Source organism: Nannobrachium achirus, assembly GCF_963921795.1.
Source record: "Nannobrachium achirus genome assembly, chromosome: 24".
Lineage (NCBI taxonomy): Eukaryota > Metazoa > Chordata > Actinopteri > Myctophiformes > Myctophidae > Nannobrachium > Nannobrachium achirus.
In genome coordinates, this window is record NC_137831.1 from 30,540,341 (window position 1) to 30,564,389 (window position 24,049).

General features: G+C 43.8%; 1 protein-coding gene across 1 annotated transcript in view; it reads right to left on the reverse strand.

Moving 5' to 3' along the window:
* LOC308280209 (dystrophin-like) overlaps positions 1–24,049 on the reverse strand; it is a gene marked incomplete at both ends in the record, with an annotated part of 562,770 nt that overhangs the window by 205,524 nt on the left and 333,197 nt on the right. Inside the window, 5 exon segments of the mRNA XM_080720472.1 lie at positions 7,004–7,174; positions 8,303–8,458; positions 16,185–16,298; positions 16,753–16,864; positions 20,524–20,624. Coding sequence (XP_080576598.1) covers positions 7,004–7,174; positions 8,303–8,458; positions 16,185–16,298; positions 16,753–16,864; positions 20,524–20,624 — 654 coding nt within the window.

Consider the following 24,049-nt stretch of genomic DNA (forward strand, 5'->3'; position numbering starts at 1 on the left):
TCTACTTTGTTATACTACGGTAAGTTGTTGTGTGGTCCCATCCTATTTTACAGTACACTTTAAGACAGAATAAGACAGAATAAGACAGAATAAAGCCATAATAAGAATAATGTGTTGGTAATTAGAGCCAATATATTTTATTAGACAGAAACAAAGACAGAATAGCAGAAAGAGCGAATACATTCTCTGGCACCGGCACCTGCCACAGAACTGCCGCGGCAGACACTGCCGCACGACCGGCAGTTCGACCGGCAGTCGCACTGCATCGCCGGCAATAGGACCGGCAGTCCCGGCAGTAGGACCGGCGGCCGGTCCGTGCGTTGGTGGCTGCCGCGGCAGTTAACAGCGATGCCGGTCCTACCTACCATTCCGTGCGGCGGCCGCCGGTCCTACTGCCGGGACTGCCGGTCGAACTGCTGGTCCGCGCGGTGGCCGCCGGTCCTATCGCCGGCGATGCAGTGCGACTGCCGGTCGAACTGCCGGTCGTGCGGCGGTACCTGCCGCTGCAGTTCCGCGGCAGGTGCCAGTGCCAGAGAATGTATTCGCTCTCTAGTTCTATTAGTTCTAATTACCAACACATTATTTCTTATTAGGGCTTTATTCTGTCTTATTCTGTCTTAAAGTGTACTGTAAAATAGGATGGGGCCGTTGTTGGTCTAGTGACACCTGTCCAGGACAGGCCTCAGACAGTGTACACTATCACAGTTACAGACCTGCAAGTGTTCATTTGGAACCCCCAAAGTAACCCAGAAGTATCCGACTTTGGGAACGAGGAAGGTATGCTGTATGATGATTAAAAAATATATAAATGAATCGTTAAAGGGAACCGTTAAGAGGGAATCGAACGGCAATCATCAAAATCTGGCACAGACACCTTTGCTCTATATTTAATACACAGATTTTGTCGACTGCCGTGAGACCTCATATTTGAATCAGAACACATCCAATAAAAGAAGATTCCCTTTTCTTTTCTTTTCTTTTTTACTTATTTGAAATGTGACGCTTCACCGCCCAGAGCTCTATCTAGGATCAGATGAGAGGAGATTGAGGTTGTGACGGAGAATAAATAGATTCCAATCCATCCCGGGACAAAACTGAACTTCTTTAACCTTGATACAATGCTCACTCTATTTGTCTTCTTTTTTTTTTCAGGCCAAGGACCCTTTAGACGAGATTGATGAGGCAGGGACACCCACTACATATTGTATAATAATATGTTGCAAATACGATTTTTCATAGATTTCACAGATGGCTTCATAGACTTAACAGCACTATCACCAATGTTGATAGAAAACAGTAAATGAAAATGAGTACTTTTACTTTTGGTCTTCACTGATAAGAGGTGGGACAAAGTCAAGTACAAGTAAGTCTCAACTCTTTGCTTTCGAGTCCAGACAGAGTCAAGTCCCAAGTCAAGACTGACCGGTCCAAGTAAAGTCCATACGATTTGTTTAGAGTCCAAAATAAGTCCTAGGCTTATTAGAAGGTATCAAGTGACTAAGTGTCAAGTCAAGAGAGGTCTAAAGCCCAAGCAAGTCTCGAGTCCACACCAACAACCAGATTAAACAAAATAAAACCGGTTCCCTAGATGTGCATCATTGTAGTCCGGACATCAATGTACTCCTCTCTCCATCAGGGGAGAGAGAGAGAGAGAGAGAGAGAGAGAGAGAGAGAGAGAGAGAGAGAGAGAGAGAGAGAGAGTGATGAAGTGGTGAAGTGGTGAAGTCATAGCAGCTATCACCTTTTTAGTTGATAGCTAGAAAACGAGACAACGCTGATAGCTCATCGCTGCTCTTAGTCTGCTCTACACACTACAAACATCACCACGCCGTTTTTTCCAAAACAGCAATATAAATATCATCCATTAAGACAACTAGGCCTATATTAATGACAGCACACAGTTTAATTGACAGCGATGCATCACTGCAAAACCTGCATTATTTACAGTATATTAATTACTTAACTCACCTGCTAAAGTAAGGAGGAAGAAAACAACAAGAACAGCTGCAGCTGGGTACGTTTTATTCCATATTCCACAATCCACATTGTCTTGTTTCAGAGCGCATGGCAAATATTAACTGTTGCCCCAAAGTCTTGTGTTGAAACTTTATATTCCATAATGCCCGACGTGTTGTTTTTACTCAGAAGTCAGAACCTCTCTTCAGCCTGTGTCAGCAGCACTAACTAAGGGGCCCTATATAGCTTCCTGTCATACCAGTGGGCATTTCAAAACAAGAGTCATTGTATTGGATATTTGTAATGTGATCATTCAACACATGTTTTATTTTTGAATGGGAGCAGCCGAAAGGAAATAGAAGACTGTCACACTGGACAGAACAGCGGCTCTGTCTATATACATTGTTATTAGATTTTTTTTCTCCTCCGACCTGCGTGTCAGAGTGTGCCCCTGAACGCCATGGGCCCTAATGCGCATGTGTCTGCTGCATAGCGCTAGTTTCGCCCCTGAGTGTCCGCATGAGCACGAGACTAACGTCACACGAGACTAACGTCACACTAGACTAACGTCACACGAGACTAACGTCACACGAGACTAACGTCACACGAAACTAACGCCACAGAAAGCACGCAGAGACCGACATCACCGCAGCTGATGTCAAGGACAGAAGCGCCCATACAAGGAGATAATGCACGTATGTCGTGTTTGCAGGGTTCCCACGGTCATGAAATTCCTGGAAATATTTTTAAATTAGAAAAATATGTGTCCAGTACTGGAAAAGTTTTGGAATTTATCAAGGGTCTTGGAAGGTCTTGGAAAAAATAGCTATGCATTGTCTTTGGTTATTGATTTTGTTAATACCTCTGAAATGACAAATTAAACATGGGCCAAATTGTTAAATACCAGTAAGACTCCCTAATCGGGAGATAAGCGACCGTCAGGTCGCAGCGTGATTTTAGGGCAAAATATGTAGGAGCAGTGTCCAAAAATGTGTTTGAAAATATCGGCCTGATGGTGGCGTTATATGGGACAGATCCATGTTGATGACATGAGTGTAGACATACTGTGTACCGATTTGCGTGATTTTATGGCAAAATTTGTAGGAGCAGTGTCCAAAAATGTGTTTTAAAAAATCAGGCAGAAGGTGGCGCTAAACGGGACGTATCCATGTTGATGACATGAGTGTAGACATACTGTGTACCGATTTGTGTGATTTTAGGGCAAAATCTGTAGGAGCAGTGTCCAAAAATGTGTTTTAAAAAATCGGCCTGAAGGTGGCACTATATGGGACAGATCCATGTTGATGACATGAGTGTAGACATAGTGTGTACCGATTTGTGTGATTTTAGGGCAAAATCTGTAGGAGCAGTGTCCAAAAATGTGTTTTGCAAGAATCGGCCTCATGGTGGCGCTAGAAGAGGGTCATGTGAGAAATGAGGGGTGGGGTCTCCGCGTTGCCTTGGCGGACGAATAGGTACCGGCCCCGGCTCTCCCGGACGCTCCTAGCCCGAGTTACGGCATTTTATGTGAGCTGCAGTGGAGGGGGTCCTCCACTGGGGGCGCCACCACTTTGGCATCCGTTCTGGAGCACCAAGAGTCGGTGGTCCCCGGGAATTCCCCGTGAGCAGCCCCGTTGGGGTGGTCATTTGGTCATTTTTGCACATTTGGTCATTTTTTACATCTGGGGGTCCCCCAGGGACCTGGGGGTCCCTGGAGCTCCGGGGGTCCTTGGAGGTTGTAGTTTGGCAGGCAAGGAGTGTGTGTGCAAAATTTGGCATGGATCGGGGCAACGGTTGCGGAGATATGAGCAGGGCAATAGTGTGACGTGTGAGGTGTGACAGACAGACTGACGGACTGACTGACTGACTGACTGACTGACTCACAGTTTGTGGAGGTTTTGATAGTAAGTGCGACCTGACGGTCGCAATTAGGCAGAAATTGTGAAAATAGCCGATCTACATGCTCAAAACGCCTCGCATCGCGAGGCGTTGTGAGCTATTGTAGATCAGCTATTTTCACAATAGAACCATGTTATACAAAATTCCTCAACTCTTAGTGCTCGTCAGGGTGCTGGGGTCCCCAGTTCAAATATGATTATTTCGGGGGCCACAGCCTGAAAAGGTTGAGAACCACTGGCATACACCTGTCTTTGGGCATTGCGCATAGGAGTAAGCGACCTGTTATTGAGCTGAATTATTGTTATATAGTCCTGGAAATTGGGTTAAATATTCTGGAAAAGTTTTGGAAATTAATTGGTAAAAATGTGTGGGAACCCTGTGTTTGATACCATGCTTGGCAGAGATGCGATGTTTCAATGTGACTACACACTCTATGCTGTGCCACAAACTGCCCTCCCCTGGAGGACATTAACATGTTCAAAGCGTTAGGGCAGGGGTCTTCAACAGGGGGTCCGCGACCCCTAGGGGGTATGCGGAGGTACTGCAGGGGGTCCGCAAAATTATTGCAAAACAAACAAAAAAACAAACAAAAAAAAGATTTCAAAAAATGTTTTTTTTGTTTTTGTTTTTTGTCATTTTTCACATTTATGTAAAAAATAAATCATGATTCTATCCATTTTGAATAGCGTGAATACATGATTACTATGCAATTGACAGATTGTTGATATTATTGACTTTGGTTCTCAGTTAAAAAGTAGTATGTTTAGAAATGGTAGTGGTACGGCCCACCCTGCTCGCTGTAACTTGTACATGTTTAAAATAAAAAAATATGTCGTAGCCCCGACCCCCCCACTCTACGAGGTGGTAGGGGGTCCCTGCTCCATCTCCCCATCAGTTTGGGGGTCCCCGGCCTGAAAACGTTGAAGACCCCTGCGTTAGAGTATAAAGTCTATGTCTGTTATTTGCGAGTGTTCAGTGCTTGTTGGCCAGCGTTCCTGTTTGTCCACAGTCTAATATCAGAGATTAGTTAGCTGGAGCAGAAAGCCCTATTGGCAAGGCTCTAACAAGCATTATCCCCACATCTACCATTACCGTCGCTGTCGGGCAGAGGAACCTTGTAACTCCACATTTTTACATTGTTTTTAACGTTTTTCTTAACGCCCGACTTCACCACACCAAGAGTGTTGCAAGGTAGTGAAAATAGACATTCTATTTTCTACCATATATAAAAACCTATTTTTGAAAAGTTGTGGAAAATGTGTGCAAATCTTTGAATATATGTATTTTTTTAAGCGAACATTTGTAACTCAAATTTTGCTTCTGGGGCGTCCCTGGAACTAAATATTTTGAGATGGGGGTCCGTGGCCAAATACATATCATGAATTTGGTGCGACACCCCTGACGTCATCAGGGGTCATCAGTGTTTGAGCGGTGCCTGCCGCTCCAACATTTGACTGAGTGTGTATGAATAAGGGATGGATGTGTGAGAGTGCGGATGTGTGAGAGTGCGGATGTGTGAGAGTACGGCAACAATAGCTGCAGCCACTCAGAGGTGTTGGCGAGCAGCCTTGAACAGGGATGGACAGGGATTTATAGACCAATTATTTGTTTACAAACATTGAGACTGAATGCACAGCTGACTGTATCATGTAATCAATTCCCAACAGATCCCCAAACCTGTTGCTTTGGGGAGCACTGGTTATTCAACGTCCTCTTTTGTGCTAGTGAGGTGCGCCCATGGGTGCGCCCTTATCGAGACATATATACTTCATTGCGCAACAGTATTCCACGTCAAGAGTAGCTGTTATACAAACTCACATCGCGTCACCAATGCAACCCTTCTGAGCTTGGAGGTCTGCGCGCAACACCGTCGCAGGACGGAGCATAAATTACGCTTCATGGACTGCAGCTGGGCGAGCAGTAGACGCTCTGGTGATCATGAGGACAAGGAGCGCTCCCTGTGTTCTGATGACGGTGAATGGAGGTGGGGTTTGAAGGACAACTGTTTTGAATCGCTATTATTGTTTACAATCAACAGAAACTAAGGATTATATATTTCAAGAGTGAGAATTTACAGTAAAAATCCTAAGCATTCTTTCTCCACACTGGGAGAAAAACGGCATCTGAAAGTTTGATGGAATGCATTTTTAAACACGAGTGCCATCCATTGCATCCTATGAACCGTGGGGGTTCATTTTGTGCCGACCCGCGTGCGCATGCTGGTTTATATCAATGTGACGTGGACCATTAAGGCATCTATTAACTCATCAAAGGCTCTGCTTGTCATCTCTCCTACCATATCAATACAGTGTGAAACTGTGGACAAACATTGTATCCAATGTCAACAAAGTCTTTGGGTGTGAGAGGCAAAATCTCTGCGGCTAAGACGCAGAATAAGTAATGGACATCGATATGAAAAAGGGTTGAAAAGCACTGCTCATTCACTGCTAAGATACCCATGTACCTGACAACATACTTCCAAAACGTCAAGGATCTTCACAATTACAACACCAGGGGCAGCTCCACAGATCATGTCCAACCCCGATTTGGCACGAAAAAAGGGGTCAAATGCATTCTCCTGCTATGCCGCTAAAATGTGGAAGGCCCTACCATAGGCCATAAAGGAATGTAAATCCCTACCTTCCTTTAAAACGGCACTGAAAAGCCACTTAGAGGCGGCAGCTATTCACAACTGGTAAAAGAAAACATAGCCTGTGTGTGTTTTCTTTTATGACTGTTTTTCTGATGATATCTTCTGCATAATACTGTGTTGTATCTCTCTGTCATTTATTGTAATATGAGGTAAAACAAAAAAAGAAAAAGGATCTCAATTTAAATAAGCCATGGGCTTTCTTGGGCGTCCTTTTAGTTGACTTTGTACCAGTGAATTGTGCTGTCATGAAACTGTACCTTTTCCCATGCAAACTTAAAATTAATTCTTCAATCAATCAATCAATCAAAACTCTATTATGGTTGAACGCCTGTGGTGACACAAGGTTAGAGAGAGAGAGAGAGAGAGAGAGAGAGAGAGAGAGAGAGAGAGAGAGAGAGAGAGAGACAGAGACAGAGACAGAGAGACAGAGACAGAGACAGAGAGACAGACAGACAGACAGACAGACAGACAGACAGAGAGACAGAGAGAGGGTACCTTGAGTTCCTCCACAGCCTTGCGGAGCTCCTCGGGGGTCTTGTAGGTGAAGTCTCTCTCCAGGTAGTCCTCCTCGGCCTGGTTGATCCACTCCTGCATCTCCTGCATCTCCTTCCGCAGGGCCATGGTCTTGTCCAGACCCCCCTTCAGGGCAGACTTCTTGGCATAGGCCTGGGGGTGGGACACAGAGCAGTGATTTCATAAAGGGGCCAAAAGAATAAGTTACCGTAGCCCCAGTTCTAAAATCGCAAAAAGAATATTCATCAGTGTATTTTGGATTCATGTCAATTTGTGTCGTCAAATGTTTAACAACCTGAGACGTCTTAAAGCCATACTATGTAACTTTTCCAATAAAAATAATCTAAAAAGTGTCCTAACTATTAAATCGCTAAAGTTTTAGAACTCTAACTCCGTTAATTTCAGCCCCTAAAGCCTTCTGTAAAGCCTTCTGTTTTCTATGATCCTGGCCTGGGACCGGATTTCCCGGCAAAATTACGTCATCTGCATCATCCATATACGTTGTATATATGTTGGCCAATCACAGCGCCGATCAAACACTACCGGCCAATCACAGTGTGTCTTGCCGTCTCTTCAGGAAGTAGCTTCTGTCAGCAACAGTGTTTACACTGGTGAAGGAATCTTGCCCAATCCTGGTCTAAAAATGACGGGAGACGGCTCTACGAATTTGTATCGGCGAGGCGGAGGCGGTCGCGGTGGTCGCGCGGCACCGTTCTGGTGGTCCGCGACGACTCCGGGTGAAAAACTGCAGAAAAAAGCAATACCGCAACTGACCAGTAGTTGAGCAACTTCCATAGTATAGCTTTAATAAACTTGACCTTTCACACTGTACTTAGTCTGCTCTTTTTCCCCTCTACACCAAAACTCTTTGCCGAAAATAGCCGATCTACAAGCTCACAACGACTCGCAGCGCGAGGCGTTGTGAGCTTGTAGATCTGCTATTTTTGGCTAAAGTTCTCCCGAATTTGGACCCTGGGGTTCAAGTGGTTCATATAAAAAAGGAGAAAAAAAGTTTGTATCACACAAAGATTTGGAGGACCCCCTGCAGTAACTCTGAGGACCCCCTGTTGAAGACCCCTGCTGTATGAGGTTTCGAGTTTCGAGAAAGAGACCATGTACTGTATGATTTCTCCTCCCTCTGCCTCTGCTACTCCCTTTGCTCCTGCCTGCAGGCTATGATCTAGCCCAGTGGTTCTCAAACTTTTACATTTTTATTTCAAAGACTCCCATAACGCATTAAGACTGGGAATTATTCGATACTTTAGCTATTGACACACACACCTGTTTGCAGATGTTCTCCCACTGTGCGTTGAGCTCGTCCAGCTCCTTCTGGATGTGGACGGCGAACGGCGGCTCCGCCTCCTTCTTCAGGGACACGCCCACCTCGTTGATGCCGTTGAGGCTGGGTTGGATGGTGTGGATGTCATTCACCAGCGCCTGGCCAATCGCAACACAGGGGGACAACACACACACACACACACACACACACACGTTCAACTTGTTAAGCAGGGACGTGAATGTTAGAGAGGCAGGAGCTGAAATTTCTAAAAGGGCCGTTTGGTGAAAATATCGAAAATAGCAGACCTCCAAGCTCACAACATGTCGCGCTTCTACACGTTGTGAGCTTGGAGGTGCATTTTTAAACATTTCAAATAGCTGATCGACAAGCTCACCACATGTCAATGTAGATAGGCTATTTGACGTTTCTTTCAAAATGTTTTTCAAAAAAGGAAAAAGAGGCAAAGACGTTTAAGGGCATGACATAAAGGCTCGTCCTGTTGTCCGGGACAAGTAATAAATAAAAGTTCATTAACACATTAAACGCCCACGTGGTGTCAACGCGCCAAACTCTTTGATGTTTACATGTGCCCATCGACGCGTTTGACGCGTTGTACAGTAAACTATACTGTACTGTAGCTACTGCACTTGGCTACCGCGGTGATGAAACAAACTCCATTTCCCAACATGCAGTGCGAAATTACGTCACCCGGACGTGCTGTCTGTCTCGTTGACTTCCTGTTTAGCGGCTGCACAAAAATGCTGTTTTCTCCGGATTCTCTTCCTTTTTTCTTTTTTTTCTCAAAACGGCAGCCTCTTCTACCGGCCGTAACACAAACACTGTGGCTTAGAATTGATAAAAAACGGTCCTGACTGAAAGAAAAGATTTTCGCGAAATAAACAGGACATAATTGGATTACATTTACTCGGATTACTTTTCTCGCCAGTACTTCGAAGGTAGGTAAAATGGCGGGTTGCCATGGGCACCAGCAAACACACACGTCGAATAATTCTGGGCATCCGGTGTGTTAAAAATGTACTTGACCGTTGGACAAGTGGCTCTTGGTTTCACTTTTTCTGGCAACTTTGTGCTGTATGCAGACAGTGAACAGCCCATACTATGGAGTGGAAGGTGAAGGGGAGCAAGGGGGGTCGTTCACGCACTGTGAACAATTAATAGACTAGTCACGTTGCAGGTATAACTCACCCACCTGGACAGTCCTGACTGTGAAGTATAATTTTTTGCAGTGTTTGTTTGCACTTTTGTTATAAGTGTGAAATATGTAATTTTCATCCGGACAAGTGACTTTGGAAAAGTTAATGGGAAATGTGCCTCAAAAAGTGAATGTCAAGCCCTGTGTTTAAGGATAAGGGCTCATAGTGTCCTCTGTCCTACTCCTCCCGTTCAACTACGGCTTATTTTATATGACTATGAAACAATATTTTATATACCAGCACTTTTGTGTTATAATTTTTTAGGGGAAAAAAAAGTAATCATTCTAATGTGGCTGGGTGGTTTATATAACATATTATCCTGTGGTCTGACAAACTTTGAATACACAACACTGCTTGTAGGCCAACTCACACTGGGACAGAGCAAGCCTACAACAGTACTTCCTGATTACGAGCTCTTTCGACACTTCACTGAGCATTAAAAAGATAAAGCCCTGCTGAGAAAACGCGACTCTCACATTTAACGACAGAACCGCTGTTTCTCCTCCCTTCTTTTTCTTTCAACATCGACCCCGTTTCCCGTTCCTCGCGGCACTCGTCTTTTACCGGGACCTTTATGAAGTGTCACGGGTGCTTAGAGGACTCGCGGCGGTAACGCTTATAACAGCCGCCGCGGTGTCATTTTGACGAACGCAGAGTCTTTATGCCTGCATGTCCTCTGGGGGTATTTCATGTCTGCTGGCTATATACGCTATCCTCTCCACTCCTCTCCTGTCCTGTCCTCAGGCGAAAACACATTGAGCTGTCAGCTGCTGCTCCGGCTCAAAGTACCCTAGCTCTTTCATTCTGAAAAATGTCACTTTACTTTTCAAAGGGATTCTTTATTTCATTTGTTTGCTTGGTTTTAGGCCAGCAGTGTACAAATGTTTTCAAGTCAAGGAGTCCTAGGGGTCGACCGATATGGGATTTTCATGTTCGATTTCGATATCGATAAGTCGTGATCAAAGAGGCCGATAACCGATATTATGAACCGATATGCATTTTTTTTTTTTTATAATTTTTATCCCACGATTTTGCAACCCATTTTTTCACCCAGTGCCAATTGCCTATATAATCCCGGGCTCTGCTCTCCCTCTGCCGCGCCTGGGGAGACAACGGACTGACCTCATGCTTCCTTCAATGCATGAGTAGTCCAAGTTGTTTCTTTTCACCTGACAGTGGGGATTTCCCCGGGATGGACGTAGCGCGTGGAAGGAACACGTTATTCCAACCAGTTCCTTTCCCCTCCATCAAGCGCCCCGGCTGGCCAGGGGGAGGCATTATTGAGACCAGGCTTACTGCATGTTTTTGTGAGGGTATCAACCCTAGGAGACACGGGGAGAACATGCAAACTCCACACAGAAAGGCCCTATCGCCGACCCCACCTAGGGTGTGGGCGCTGATGACGCGGAGGGAGAAACACGCCCCCAGCACCCACAGCGTCCCCCGGCGGGAATCGAACCCAGGACCTTCTAGCTGTGAGGCGAAACGCTAACCACTGCGCCACCGTGCCCCCACACCGATATGCATTTTAACACCTTGCCGTCCGAAATAGAATGGTGGTTGGTAGATTAGCCGTGAAATTTCTATTATTGTATTGTGATCTGAGACATAATATTATGTTTATAAACATGACCCCGCAGCCCCCTCCATCTTGAACAGCGCCGCTGTTTTTTCTTTTTTTTTTTCCCCAGGCCAGTAACTCACCATGATTTTCTCGATTTCCGTTGGGATAGAATGGGGGTTTTGGCCGATCGTCGATGTCCCCGTGCGTTTCGCGTGCGCGATCCTTTCACGTAAATGTCCCCGCAAATAGTCCATGTGTGACTGAAGAACAGAACTGAAAAGTTTCGCTAGCATAGCCCCAAGCATGGCTGCTGTAGGAGCTCGAGTGTGCAGACAGCAAACGGATGGCTGGGAGTAGCCTTGGAGAAGGAGAGGCGCTGACGTCACCTCTGCTTCATGCACGGTCTGCATGAGCTATCAGTGCACGAGTGGTGACTAGGGAAGGTTAGACGATCGCCGATTTTCGGATCAAAAGCTTTTATTGCGGTTTTAAAGACAAAGTCCGGGAATGTACGACGTGGCTGAGAGTCCCTGGGGGGATGTGCGATATAGTACGGTTTTAACATTAAGGGGCTCCCCGTGGCTTAGAAGGTGTTAAGTAAAAAAAGAAAAAAAGAAAAAATATATATATATCCCCAATTTGAAATAGTGGTTAATTAATTTATATATTTTTCCCATCCTAAATGTCTAGAGGCTCACATCTAGTCGGTTACATTTTTTTAAACATGTTTGATATTTGTTCAAAAATATCTGAGCTGCGAGCTTGTGGATCTGCTATTTGTGAATAGCCAAAACATAAATGGAATAGGGTTAAAACGATTGTGATGCTAACACTAACTACTTTTGCTCGGGACCCCCGGGGGTCCCCGGACCGCACTTTGAGAACCACTGGGCTAGACAGCGCAGAGGAAAAGGGAGAGATCGCACCGCAAAATAACCATTACCGTTAATTCCTCTGTTTGATTGATCTGTGCGATTAAAGTCACGACTGGAAAATTACGGTAATATATGGCGCTAAAGTACGGAATGATGTTAATTGCTGCTAAACGATGATGATGTGAAACGCTATCTATTATCCGAAATGGCTTTAACCCATTTAGGCCTGAACACATTATGACGTAATATTTTATGCTTTAAATATTAAAAAATAGCAGATATACAAGCTCACAGCGCGGCACCGAGTGCCGCGCTGCGAGCTTGTAGATCTGCTATTTTTTTTAAATCGTGAAAATTAGAATTTTGACCCGATTCTATGTGTCTTTTGAATCCTTCTAAGATTTTTGGAAAAAAACTACGTTTCTATGTCAGCAATCTGGCCAGCCATCGTCAAAGAAAAGGTCCTTTTCACTTAACTGGAGCTCAGTTAGTCTGTTCTTGAGAGACTACTATGTCAGTGGTTCTCAATCCTTTTCATGTGAAGGACCCCCAAAATGATATTTATTTGGCCACGGACCCCCATTTCAAAATATTTCGTTCCAGGGACCACCCAGAAGCAAAATTTGAGTTACAACCGTTTGCTTTGAAAATACATAATATTCAAAGATTTGCACACATTTTCACGACTTTTTTCAAAAATAGCAGATCTACAAGCTCGCAGCGCAGCACTCGGTGCCGTGCTGTGAGCTTGTATATCTGCTATTTTTTAATAGTTAAAGCATCCACTAATGTTAGGCCTAAATGGCTTTAATTGTGTGACTTCCCAGCTGTGAAACATAACTTCTTTTCATTTTTAGAAGATATGAAATAAAACGACAGGCATTCACACTCTCGGTGGAGTCGCAAATATCACGAAGCAGACGTTTGGACAGTTCAATTTCAAACATTTAACGCGACTAATTTTCGTTCAATCAGTTCATCTATTATTTAGTGGACTATTTCATCCCTAATTGAAAGTAATGTTGAGGTTGTCTCGGTGGTGCAACTCGCAAGAGTAAAATGTAAATCAGTGGTTCTCAAATTGGGGTCCGGGGACCCCCAGGGGCCATTGGAGGGGTTCAAAAACATAAACAAAAAATCTATCAAAAAGAAGTTAACAGAGCATCTTTTTTAAGCGAACATTTGTAACTCAAATTTAGCTTCTGGGGGGCCCCTGGGACTAAATATTTTGAGATGGGGGTCCGTGGCCAAATACATATCATTTTGACATGAAAAACTAAAAAAAAAAATATTTTAATATATAAGTTATATATCTGCTATTTTTCAATAGTTAAAGCACAAAATGTGAGTGAATCCTTGTGCCCAGGGCCCAGAATTTGGTGCGACACCCCTGTATGGGGGTCCCTGGCACAACAATATTAATTTGGGGGTCCTTGACATGAACATGTTTAAGAACCACTGGAAGTAAACAAGTAGAGAGACGAGGAGTGACACACAACAAGGGTCGTCAGGATCGAGATTCGAACCTGTGACGCACTGTCAGGCCGCATTAGAGCCCTCCATTTGTGCATGTTATATCCTCCCTTTCCTTCCTCTCCTATCTTCCATGTCTCTTATCAGCCGGGTAAAAAAGCAATGATAATAAAGTTGTGTTAACAGGTTGGACATTAAAGTTGCATGTTAATCTCGCCCATTAAACTGTGCTGCTGACGCAGTCAAAGCTTTTACATTTAAAACTTGTGAATGTCATTTAGCCATTTTAGAACGGGAGCGCATATCTGTGTCACCACTTTAACCATTATTTTATGCTTTAACTATTAAAAAAAGAGCAGATATACAAGCTCGCAGCGCGGCACCGAGTGCCGCGCCGCGAGCTTGTAGATCTGCTATTTTTGAAAGATTCGCGAAAATGTGTGCAAACCTTTGAAAGTATATATTTTTAAAGCGGACATTTGTAACACAAATCTTTCTTTCTATTGGTCCCTGGGGCAAAATATTTTCAGATGGGGGTCCGCGGTCAAATACATATGATTCTAGGGGTTCCTTGATATGAAAAGGTTTGAGAATCACTGACATAGCAATATAGGTTTTTCAAAAAATGTTAGGATTTAGAAGACTTTTTTAGGTATCTTTCAACTCTAAATGGGTTAAAAGTTTCCAGTCCAATCGAAACCCAGAGCCACGTATATCTGTGTTATGTGGAGTTCAGCGTGCGGTCACTGCGAGTTGGACTAAAAGATGGATATACAGTACCAAACAAACTTTTCCAAAAATAAGCAAAACTATGCCGCATCAAGGGTTTTATTGGGTACGTACTAAAATCACGTCATTGAGTGCGGGGAATTGTTTTGGGTTAAAGGTGATACACCATGAAATTTCACTTTTCCTATTTTAAAACCTTTTTTTGGGGTCCCACTAGCACCTTCTATCCTCACAAAGTCCCATTTCTGACCGTTGTGTCTTTCTCTGGTTTTGGGAAGGCGAAGGTTAAAAGCATCACACAGGTTCTCAAAACAGGCTGTCCAGATTTGCTGCCGTCGCTGACGTCATCGACGGACTTTTTTTCAGGCCAAAGGTGGTACTGCAGCTGAAATGCTCTGAGAGCCATTCAAAAATGAGAGAGGCTTTCTATTCAGGAGTGGTAATTTAGCCTCAAAACCTTTTGAAAAACGTTGTTGGGACATAAACAATATGACATAAATACTTTTTAAATGCATGGTGTATCACCTTTAAAACTGATTCCGGTTTTGGTAGTTCCGGCCAAAGTGTAGTCCGTTTTGACCACAAAATGACGTAGGACGTCATCCGCTCCTGACCGGATCAAAAGCCCGAAATTGGAAGCGATCCCAGGCTACACTACAATTATTCGTAAACGTTAGTTATACTAGTTACTTTGTAGTTTTTTTTAACCCATTTAGGCCTAGAATTATTGAATGCTTTAACCAGTGAAAAATAGCAGATATACCAGTAAGACTCCCTAATCGGGAGATAAGCGACCGTAGGTCACATGTATACACAAAGAGTAGGGAGCAGTGTCCCCAAAAAATGTGGACGGATCCATGTTGATGACATGAGTGTAAACATACTGTGTACCGAGTTGAGTGATTTTAGGGCAAAAATTGGAGGAGCAGTGTCCAAAAATGTGTTTTGCAAGAATCGGCCTCATGGTGGCGCTAGAAGAGGGCCATGTGAGAAATGAGGGGTGGGGTCTCCGCGCCGCCGAGGCGGACGAATAGGTACCGGCCCCGGCTCTCCCGGTGGCTCCTAGGCCAAGTTAGGGCATTTTATGTGCGCTGCAGTGGCAGGGGGTCCTCCACTGGGGGCGCCACCACTTTTGCATCCGTTCTGGAGCACAAGGAGTCGGTGGTCCCCGGGAATTCCCCGTGAGCAGCCCCGTTGGGGTGGACATTTGGTCATTTTTGCACATTTGGTCATTTTTTACATCTGGGGGTCCCCCAGGGACCTGGGGGTCCCTGGAGCTCCGGGGGTCCTTGGAGGTTGTAGTTTGGCAGGCAAGGAGTGTGTGTGCAAAATCTGGCATGGATCGGGGCAACGGTTGCGGAGATATGAGCAGGGCAAAAGTGTGACGTGTGACGTGTGACGGACTGACTGACTGACGCACGGACACCTGGTGGAGCTTTCTGTAGTAAGTGCGACCTACGGTCGCAACAAGCTCACAGCGCGGCACCGAGTGCCGCGCTGCGAGCTTGTAGATCTGCTATTTTTGAAAAAAAGTCGTGAAAATGTGTGAAAATCTTTGAATATATGTATTTTCAAAGCGAACGTTTCTAACTCAGATTTTGCTTCTGGGTGGTCCCTGGTACTAAATATTTTGAAATGGGGGTCCGTGCCCAAATAAATATCATTTTGGGGGTCCTTCACATGAAAAGGTTTGAGCACCACTGACATAGTAGTCTCTCAAGAACAGACTAACTGAGCTCCAGTTAAGTGAAAAGGACCTTTTCTTTGACGATGGCTGGCCAGATTGCTGACATAGAAACATAGGGTTTTTTCCAAAAATCTTAGAAGGATCCAAAAGACACTTATAGAATCGGGTCAAAATTCAAGTTTTCACGATTTTTCAAAAATAGCAGATCTACAAGCTCGCAGCGCGGCACTCGGTGCCGCGCTGTGAGCTTGTATATCTGCTATTTTTTTTATATTTAAAGCATAAAATATTGCGTCATAATGTGTTCAGGCCTAAATGGGTCAATTATTATTCCAAATGTACCGTGCACTGCTCCAGCTGTTTCTCCAGGGCCTCGGAGTCACCCAGGGCGGGCCACTCCTCGTTTAGAAACACGTCCACGTCGGCCATCCACTTCTTCAATGTCTTCACGTCATTCTGAGAGAGAGAGAGAGGGAGAGAGAGAGAGAGAGAGAGAGAGAGAGAGAGAGAGAGAGAGAGAGAGAGAGAGAGAGACACAGAGACAGAGAGAGAGACAGACAGACAGACAGACAGACAGACAGACAGACAGACAGACAGACAGAGAGAGAGACAGACAGACAGAGAGAGAAAGACAGAGAGAGAGAGAGAGAGAGAGAGAGAGAAAGAAGAAAGAAGAAAAGAAAGTAAGTTATTATTTTATTTTTTTCTTCATTCATAACAATATTATTCATGTAGTTCAGGGTTAAATTAAATTAAACTAAACTCATGTATCTTCATCTAATTAATGATTTCATTATTTCACGGAATACATAATGATAACGATAATACGAAATGATTTAGAAATCAATAAAGTAATTAAGTGGGTGACAGAGGTTCCATTAGTTTGATAAGCGCTGGTGCCGTGCCTCACCTCAAACTGCATGAGTTTGCCCATCAGCTCCTGTAGTTTCTGGGCGTTCTCCGACAGTGTGGTCCCTATGCGCCTCCACCGAGCCATGATGGACTCCATCTCTATACGATACCTAGGACAGGGGTTTTCAAAGTGGGTGACGGGGCACCCTGGGGTGCCGCGACGGCAGTCCAGGGGTGCCGCGAGATCATTTGATAATATTTGGAATTTATTTGGACTTGAAAAAATATTTAGTATCATTTTAAACTTGAAGTACAAAGTTATTTTCAGTAGTTCTAACCAAAATGACTATTATCTTAACGTTTTCCTCGCAACATAATCACTAAAATATCGTCACTGTCGGACAGAAACCTCGTATCTCCAAGTTTCAAATGTGTACGTCTTTTGGTAAAGCAAAGCCCTGCTTTATCATACAAGACTGTCGCACAAAACTAGTGAAAACAGCCGATCTACAAGCACACAACGCATCGCGATGTGTGCTTGTAGATCTGCTGTTTTCACTAGTTTAGTACATTTTATAGATGATAAATACAAAACGAACGGTTTTGGACATACAAGGTTTCCACCCGACAACGACAAAATGCTATAAATATAAGGTGCTGGGAGTGAAAATTATAATGTAGGGGTGCCTCAGATTAAAACAAATATGTATGGGGTGCCCTGAGACAAAAACGTTTGGGAACCCCTGACCTAGGATATCATATAATACAGTGAGGACTTTGTCGACTGAAACTATGGCAAAAATAATTCGTACGACGAGAACTAAATAAAAAAAATATATAGAGCATCGCAGGGAGGTGTCGGAAGTAAAAAAGCCCATTCATTTTCACCATAGGGTTTTTCATTATCAGCCACAAAGTCGTAGCAATTCAATGTACACTTTGGTTCTATATGCTCCTGTAGAACCCCCGAGTATGTATGCAATCTAGGGATGCGTAGATATACCGATGCGGATCGTAATCGCGATACAAACGTGCGCGACACGAGTGAATCGGTTCATTCAGGGTGGATCGGTACAATTGACGGCTGGAATCGTGATTGTATCGTATCGTGAGTGTCTGGATCGGTACTTTCCACGGTTGGATCGGTTTTTGCATAGTATTTCATTCTATACTGTGTTTCCGAGGCGCATTGAATACCCCATCAGCCCTCCCCCAAAAAGCAAAAAGCGACTCTACAGACATGCGTCTTTGACAGCAGCACTGAGCTGTAGCGCAGTGAACACCCGACCAATGCGGACAGACAGCACTCGTGAGTCGTGAGCCCACTGGTTAAACATGCAAGATTAGTACCACGTTTAGCTTTATAACATCCCTGTCCAATGTTCGCTGATGTGATCCGTTGTTGTGTCACTGGACTGGAGCACGCTGCGTGATATTATGATCCACATTCCACACCCGTTTGTTCTTCTTGTCGAGTCTGCGACGGAATTGATTTAAACAAAGCAGAAGCTTCCACGCTTTAACTACACACACGTATGAACTACAACAACGATACTGGGCGTGCAACTAGCGATTTAAAGTATTTTACACTGATTCACAACTTGTTACTGTAGCTGCAGGCTGCTGCTGTTCCCTCTGCAAAGAGAGGCTCAGGCTGGAGCCTGATTTATACTTGGCAGCTCGACAGTGTCGCGCACGCACCTAAATAGCAGACCTACAAGCTCACAACGCGACGCGTTGTGACTCAAATATCTACGTTTTAAAACATTTTGACTAGAAATGGCAAAATCCTAGATTATATTCATACAATATAATAATAATACAGGTCAAGGATCCTTAACTGAGAAGAGAGAGATCAAGCAGGGACCCCCACTGTAGGCTATATGTTAGACTACTGTAGGCTATTATATAAAACTGTTGCAGATTAAAACTTGTCAGAGACTTGTTTGACAGCACTGTATCATCAGTGACATTAATACATTACTATGTTGTGTTTATTTGTTCACACATTATCTTTTCTATTAATATGATGGATTTATGTTATTCATTATAATCCATTAATTATTATCTCTTAAACCCCCACTAAGTGTTAATGTATTGGCTAATGTTCCCCTATAGGGTTGCTACTTGCTAGGGTTCAATTGGTTACTGTAACAACTAACTATTAATATTTGGCCGCCTCACATAACTCTGAGGACCCTAGGGGTCCCTGACCACCTGTTGAGGATGTAATGATATATAATAATTATATCATGATATAGTATTAATCAAACAATTCTACCAGCCAGGGAGTGTTCTCCCAGATTTCAATAAATTGGATTGTTAGACAGGGCCTAGTACTACAGTGAAACAATAAATTGTTTGGAAATTAAATGTAATGCATTTTTAGTAATTTGGGCTTTAATATAAATCCTTTGCATTGTGTTGAATCGCACCGAATCGTGAATTGTATCGCATCGTAAGGACCAGGGGTGTATCGCAAAGTATCGTGAAACATATCGCATCGTATCGGGGTCAGGGGTGAATCGTGATGTATCGTATCGGCAAGATTTCAATGTATCGCAATTATATCGTATCGCTGGTAATGTATCGTGATGCGTATCGTATCGCCTCAGTGGTCGAGATTCGCATCCCTAATGCAATCACTCTAGTTTTAGTAAAAACACGTTTTAATCAAGATCGCACAGAGAAGAACTGCATTACCCATACTGCTAAACATGTACATCGAGTGAAATCGACGTCTGTGTTTGGTCTAGCTTCTTCTTCTTTCACATATCTTGCGGTAATTACCGCGGAAGTAGCTTACTGCCTCCTGTCTTCCCGGCGGATTATTGCACTTCAGCAGAAATCCGTGAGCGAGTGTCTTTCTTTTACAAATATGATGCACTATGTTAAAGATGACGATAAGAGCGTCCACAGAGATGAAAATCACTACATGTCAGGCCATATGCTGGCCTGGATAACTAAACTGACAACTGAGCGTGATTTAAGGGATGTATTTCAGGAAACGTGTCATTCGCAATGTATTCTGGGAGTGTAGTTTCCACAACTCTTGTACCCTGCCCTTTTTTTTCAGCTTTTCAATAAATCGTTGCATTTAAAAAAAATGAGAATATTGTCATGATTCCTAACCAGCCGAGGTGGCTTTGTCCAAGGTCTATGGAAGAAATGAATGGGGAAAACGCTTCCGACACCAGAGTGAGGACGGGGTGGGGCTTCAACTGCGATGCTCTATATAACTAACCTATGATGACTAAAACTATGACTAAATATACAGACAATTTTGTAAACAAATAATAGACTAAAATGTTAGGGAGGGTCTATTGGAGATGAGATCCAGTAGAACAAAAAAAACAAGTCATTTTATGTATGGTTAGGAGATCACAAGCGCCTTGTGAGCTTGGAGATCGGTTGTTTTCAGCACGCAACCAAGTGTAAAATCAGGCATGTGGCTATGGCGCCAAAATACCTTTTTGTCGATAAAATCAACTGTAGATTTAGTCGACTAAAACTAGACTAAACATTCCACACAACAAAAATGTGACTAAAACTAAATGGAATTTTATTCAAAAGACTATGACTAAAACAAAAGTTGCTGTCAAAATCAACACAATACATCACTATACAGTACAACACAACACAACGTAGTCCAGTGATTCTCACAGTGGATTTCTAGGTTTCTTTAAGGGGGCCTGAATTGCCCCTTATAAGTCTGTAACTCTGTGTGTCCATTTGGTTCCATTTGCACACTGTCAGAGTTAAGGGAAGACTTTGAAATGTCAAAGTTTGAGAACCAGTACGGTCCATGTGCTAGCATTAGCATACTTACCTCTGGCTGATGTCTGCCGGAGCTTTCTGGAACACCTGCTCCACAGCAGCCTTCAGGTAGTCTACCTCCCCCTGGTGGTCAGCGAGGGACGCCTGCAAGGCCTACAGGACAGACCGACAGACATAGAGAATGAGAGATGTGGTGTGTGCGAGCGTTTCTCAAACCTTTTGCACGCCTCCAAAGGACCTCCAAATTGTCATGTGTTTTCCACGGCCATGTAAGGTTCTATAACAAGTAACAATGTAGCCTACAGTAATTCGGGTGTGACTTGGACGAAGTGACATGAGGACAGAATAGATTGAGAACCACTGGTCTAGACTATGGCAGACCATCACAGTCCGGTTAATCCAGAGCGATTCACAGTAAGCAAGGAAAAACACGAGGTAATGTGATACAACAAAATGCATAAACATACTCCAGGGTGTCGCACCAAATTCTGCATGGGCCCTGGGTACAAGGATTCACTGCGGGCCCCCCATGAATGTTCTTCATAGGGGGAGGGAATTTAACCCTAGACTGGGAACGCATTATTTTGTGCTATATTGGAAAATAGCATAGACAAGCTCACAGCTCGGCGCCGAGTGCCACGCTGCAAGCTTGTAGATGTGCTATTTTTGAAAAATCGTGAAAAAGGTTTTTTGAAAAATCGTTGTTTCTATGTCAGTGGTGCTCAAAATCTTTCATGTGAAGGACTTATATGTATTTGATTTGTTCGCTTAAAAAAATGCATGTATTCAAAGATTTGCATACATTTTCACGACTTATTAGCAGATAGCAGATAGCAGATTAGCAAATAGCAGATCTACAAGCTTGCAGCATGGCACTCGGTGCCGTGCTGTGAGCTTGTATATCTGCTATTTTTCAATAGCTAAAGCATAAAATAATTAAGGCCCCTTGTAACTCTGTCCCACTGTTCCCCCCCTTGTGACGCCCCTGGAGATACTACATGGAAACTACTGTATGCACACTATAGGATGCCAGGTCTACAAATGACCTAGTCTTCATCAGTGTGTTCTAGGGAGAGTGGCGTCACACTTTGAACTCGCCGCAGACCGGAAGTGCCGTCTCATGGAGCCGTTCTCATTCCTAGCAAGCCTCTGCTCCTCTCCTGCCCCGTCCGCCCCCATTCTAGCCGAGGTATTTTCACTCGCTGGTAAGTAGACTAAATCACATCTTTTTCACCATATGTTAACGCATTCACGGGCCTCTCCAAGGTAGATAACATTATTAAAAGGGTGAAAAAGACGTGACATCTTTAGCCTTTGCATACAAGGATCATCGAGGGCAATAGGAGGCCACCTCAGGGCAACGGGCGGAGTCTGAAGAGGCGAGTCTCCAGATAACCAAACAAGCGGGGCTGTGCAGAGCTCCAATACATGCATATGAGTCAAAGTAATGGGCTGAACTGTGAACATTCAACACACAGCCTCTAATACGCCTCTAATAGGCTGAGCTATCCCCTGCCAAAACAAAAACTCCCCCACATAACAAACTGTTGGCGGGCGCGCTGCCAGTTTTCGCTCGTTCAAATCACATGATTTAGCTTTGCGTGCGTGGCACATTTGCAGAGTGCAAACAGCGCATGAGGACCTTGGCGGATGGAAGAAAAAAACAACAGACTCCCATGTATGGGTATAACGATACATTTTAATAGCGGTTCAATACATATCACGATACATGGTTAACGATACGATACATGGATGATATTGGTTCATTCATGGCGAGTTGGCGACACATCACTTAGTTACCTTACACCAGGGGTGCCCAAAAGGTAGATTGTGATCTACCAGTAGATCCCCAAAGGTTTGCAGGTAGACCACATGACATGCCTCTAAAAATATATAATTAAAATATAAAAAAATATGTCAATATGACATCAAGAAGGGCATGTCAGCTCCCTTCATGGCTTCTAAAGTAGGCAAACCTCCAATGCAATACTTCGTTCAAGAGTAATTACAAAGAACCCCAAAACCTACCACTTCCATACAGTGGGATGAAGACATTTCTCCCAGTATTTCCCATTTATTTCCCCCTTACAGTAAGTGTGTTTGTCTAAAATGTAACGTCAGTGCTGCTATTCCAAAGCCTCCCTCAGGCCCTCAGCTAAAACATTTTGGATGGGTAGATCATGTTGAGCTAGTCATTTTAAAAGTAGATCTCACGTCAAAAAAGTGTGGGCACCCCTGCCTTACACTGTCGATATATTGAGGCCAATTCCTTATTAGACTTCTAAGTGCTTCCAACACCACTGAGCAACTTTCATTGAACTTAATAGCACATGCAGTCCGCCCAGATATTACAGTAGATTACAGTAGATATTATAGTAGAACTATGGGGTTAACCCCAAACCTGAACATTTGCAGAACCTGTGAATTTCTGTGATGGTTAAAAGAAGTGAAAACAGCAGATAAACAAATCTGACACGTAGAGATTGTAGATCTGCTATTTTTGTCCACACACATTTAGTCCAAACATCACGCAAATCGGTACACAGCTATCTCTATATTAGTCAAGTGATCAAGACAGATACCTTTGATTGTTCATATTCCATCCTGATTTATGAATTCCGAACATTGCTGGCCCACAATAAACTACCTGGCCTCCGAGGAGCACTTTTCCTAGTTTGTCCATGTTGTGCTACAGTACCTCGTCGTATTTGTTACGAGGATGACCGTTAAAGCACTGTGTAAACATTGTTTTAAATCGATGTTGCACTAAGGATAACGTTTATGTTATTGACTATATAACTGCATGGCTTCTGAGCTTTATTGGCACATATACAGCAGAGAGAGAGAGAGAGAGAGAGAGAGAGAGAGAGAGAGAGAGAGAGAGAGAGAGAGAGAGAGAGAGAGAGAGACTACACTACATGGTCTACATTTATCTGCACCCCCCAAAAAATCCCTTTAATATTCGGGATACTTAGATATTCTGATTCTGATCATGGTATTCATGCTGTAGCATGCAGTAAAAGCAAGAATAAGAAAGTATACACTCAAGTGCTAATATTATATAGAAGCTCAATTTAAGCACTTAACCCCTCTATCCTCTACATTGAAACGGACCTGAATTACAACCTCTTGGGCCTTTCGGTTGTGGTGTCAAGTGGTCAGATGGGTGGACCGGGCCGCGTGCATTTTCACACACTTGTCTTCTCCGCCAGACCGAAAGGCATGGCCGAGAGACTATGTTTTCCCCCCTGTCCGTACGTGTCTGGGACGTGTCTGGGACGTGCAGAGAATGTTAGAGAGGCAGGGGCCGAAATTTCTAAAAGAGCCCTTTTGGTGAAAATATCGAAAATACCAGACCTACCTAATACCAGACAGAGAGGAAATGACCGTTTTGTCTACCCAGGACGGAGATGCGAGAGACTAAGAAAGTCTTTTGTACCGGCTGCTCTCAAGCTGTACAACGAGACACACAACGGTCGATTGACAAGGACTACCTTCCTAACGTGGGACGACGGTAGCCTTTTTTTCTTTTCTGGAACTATATCTGCACTGACTCTGACCTCCAAGGACCTTCCAGG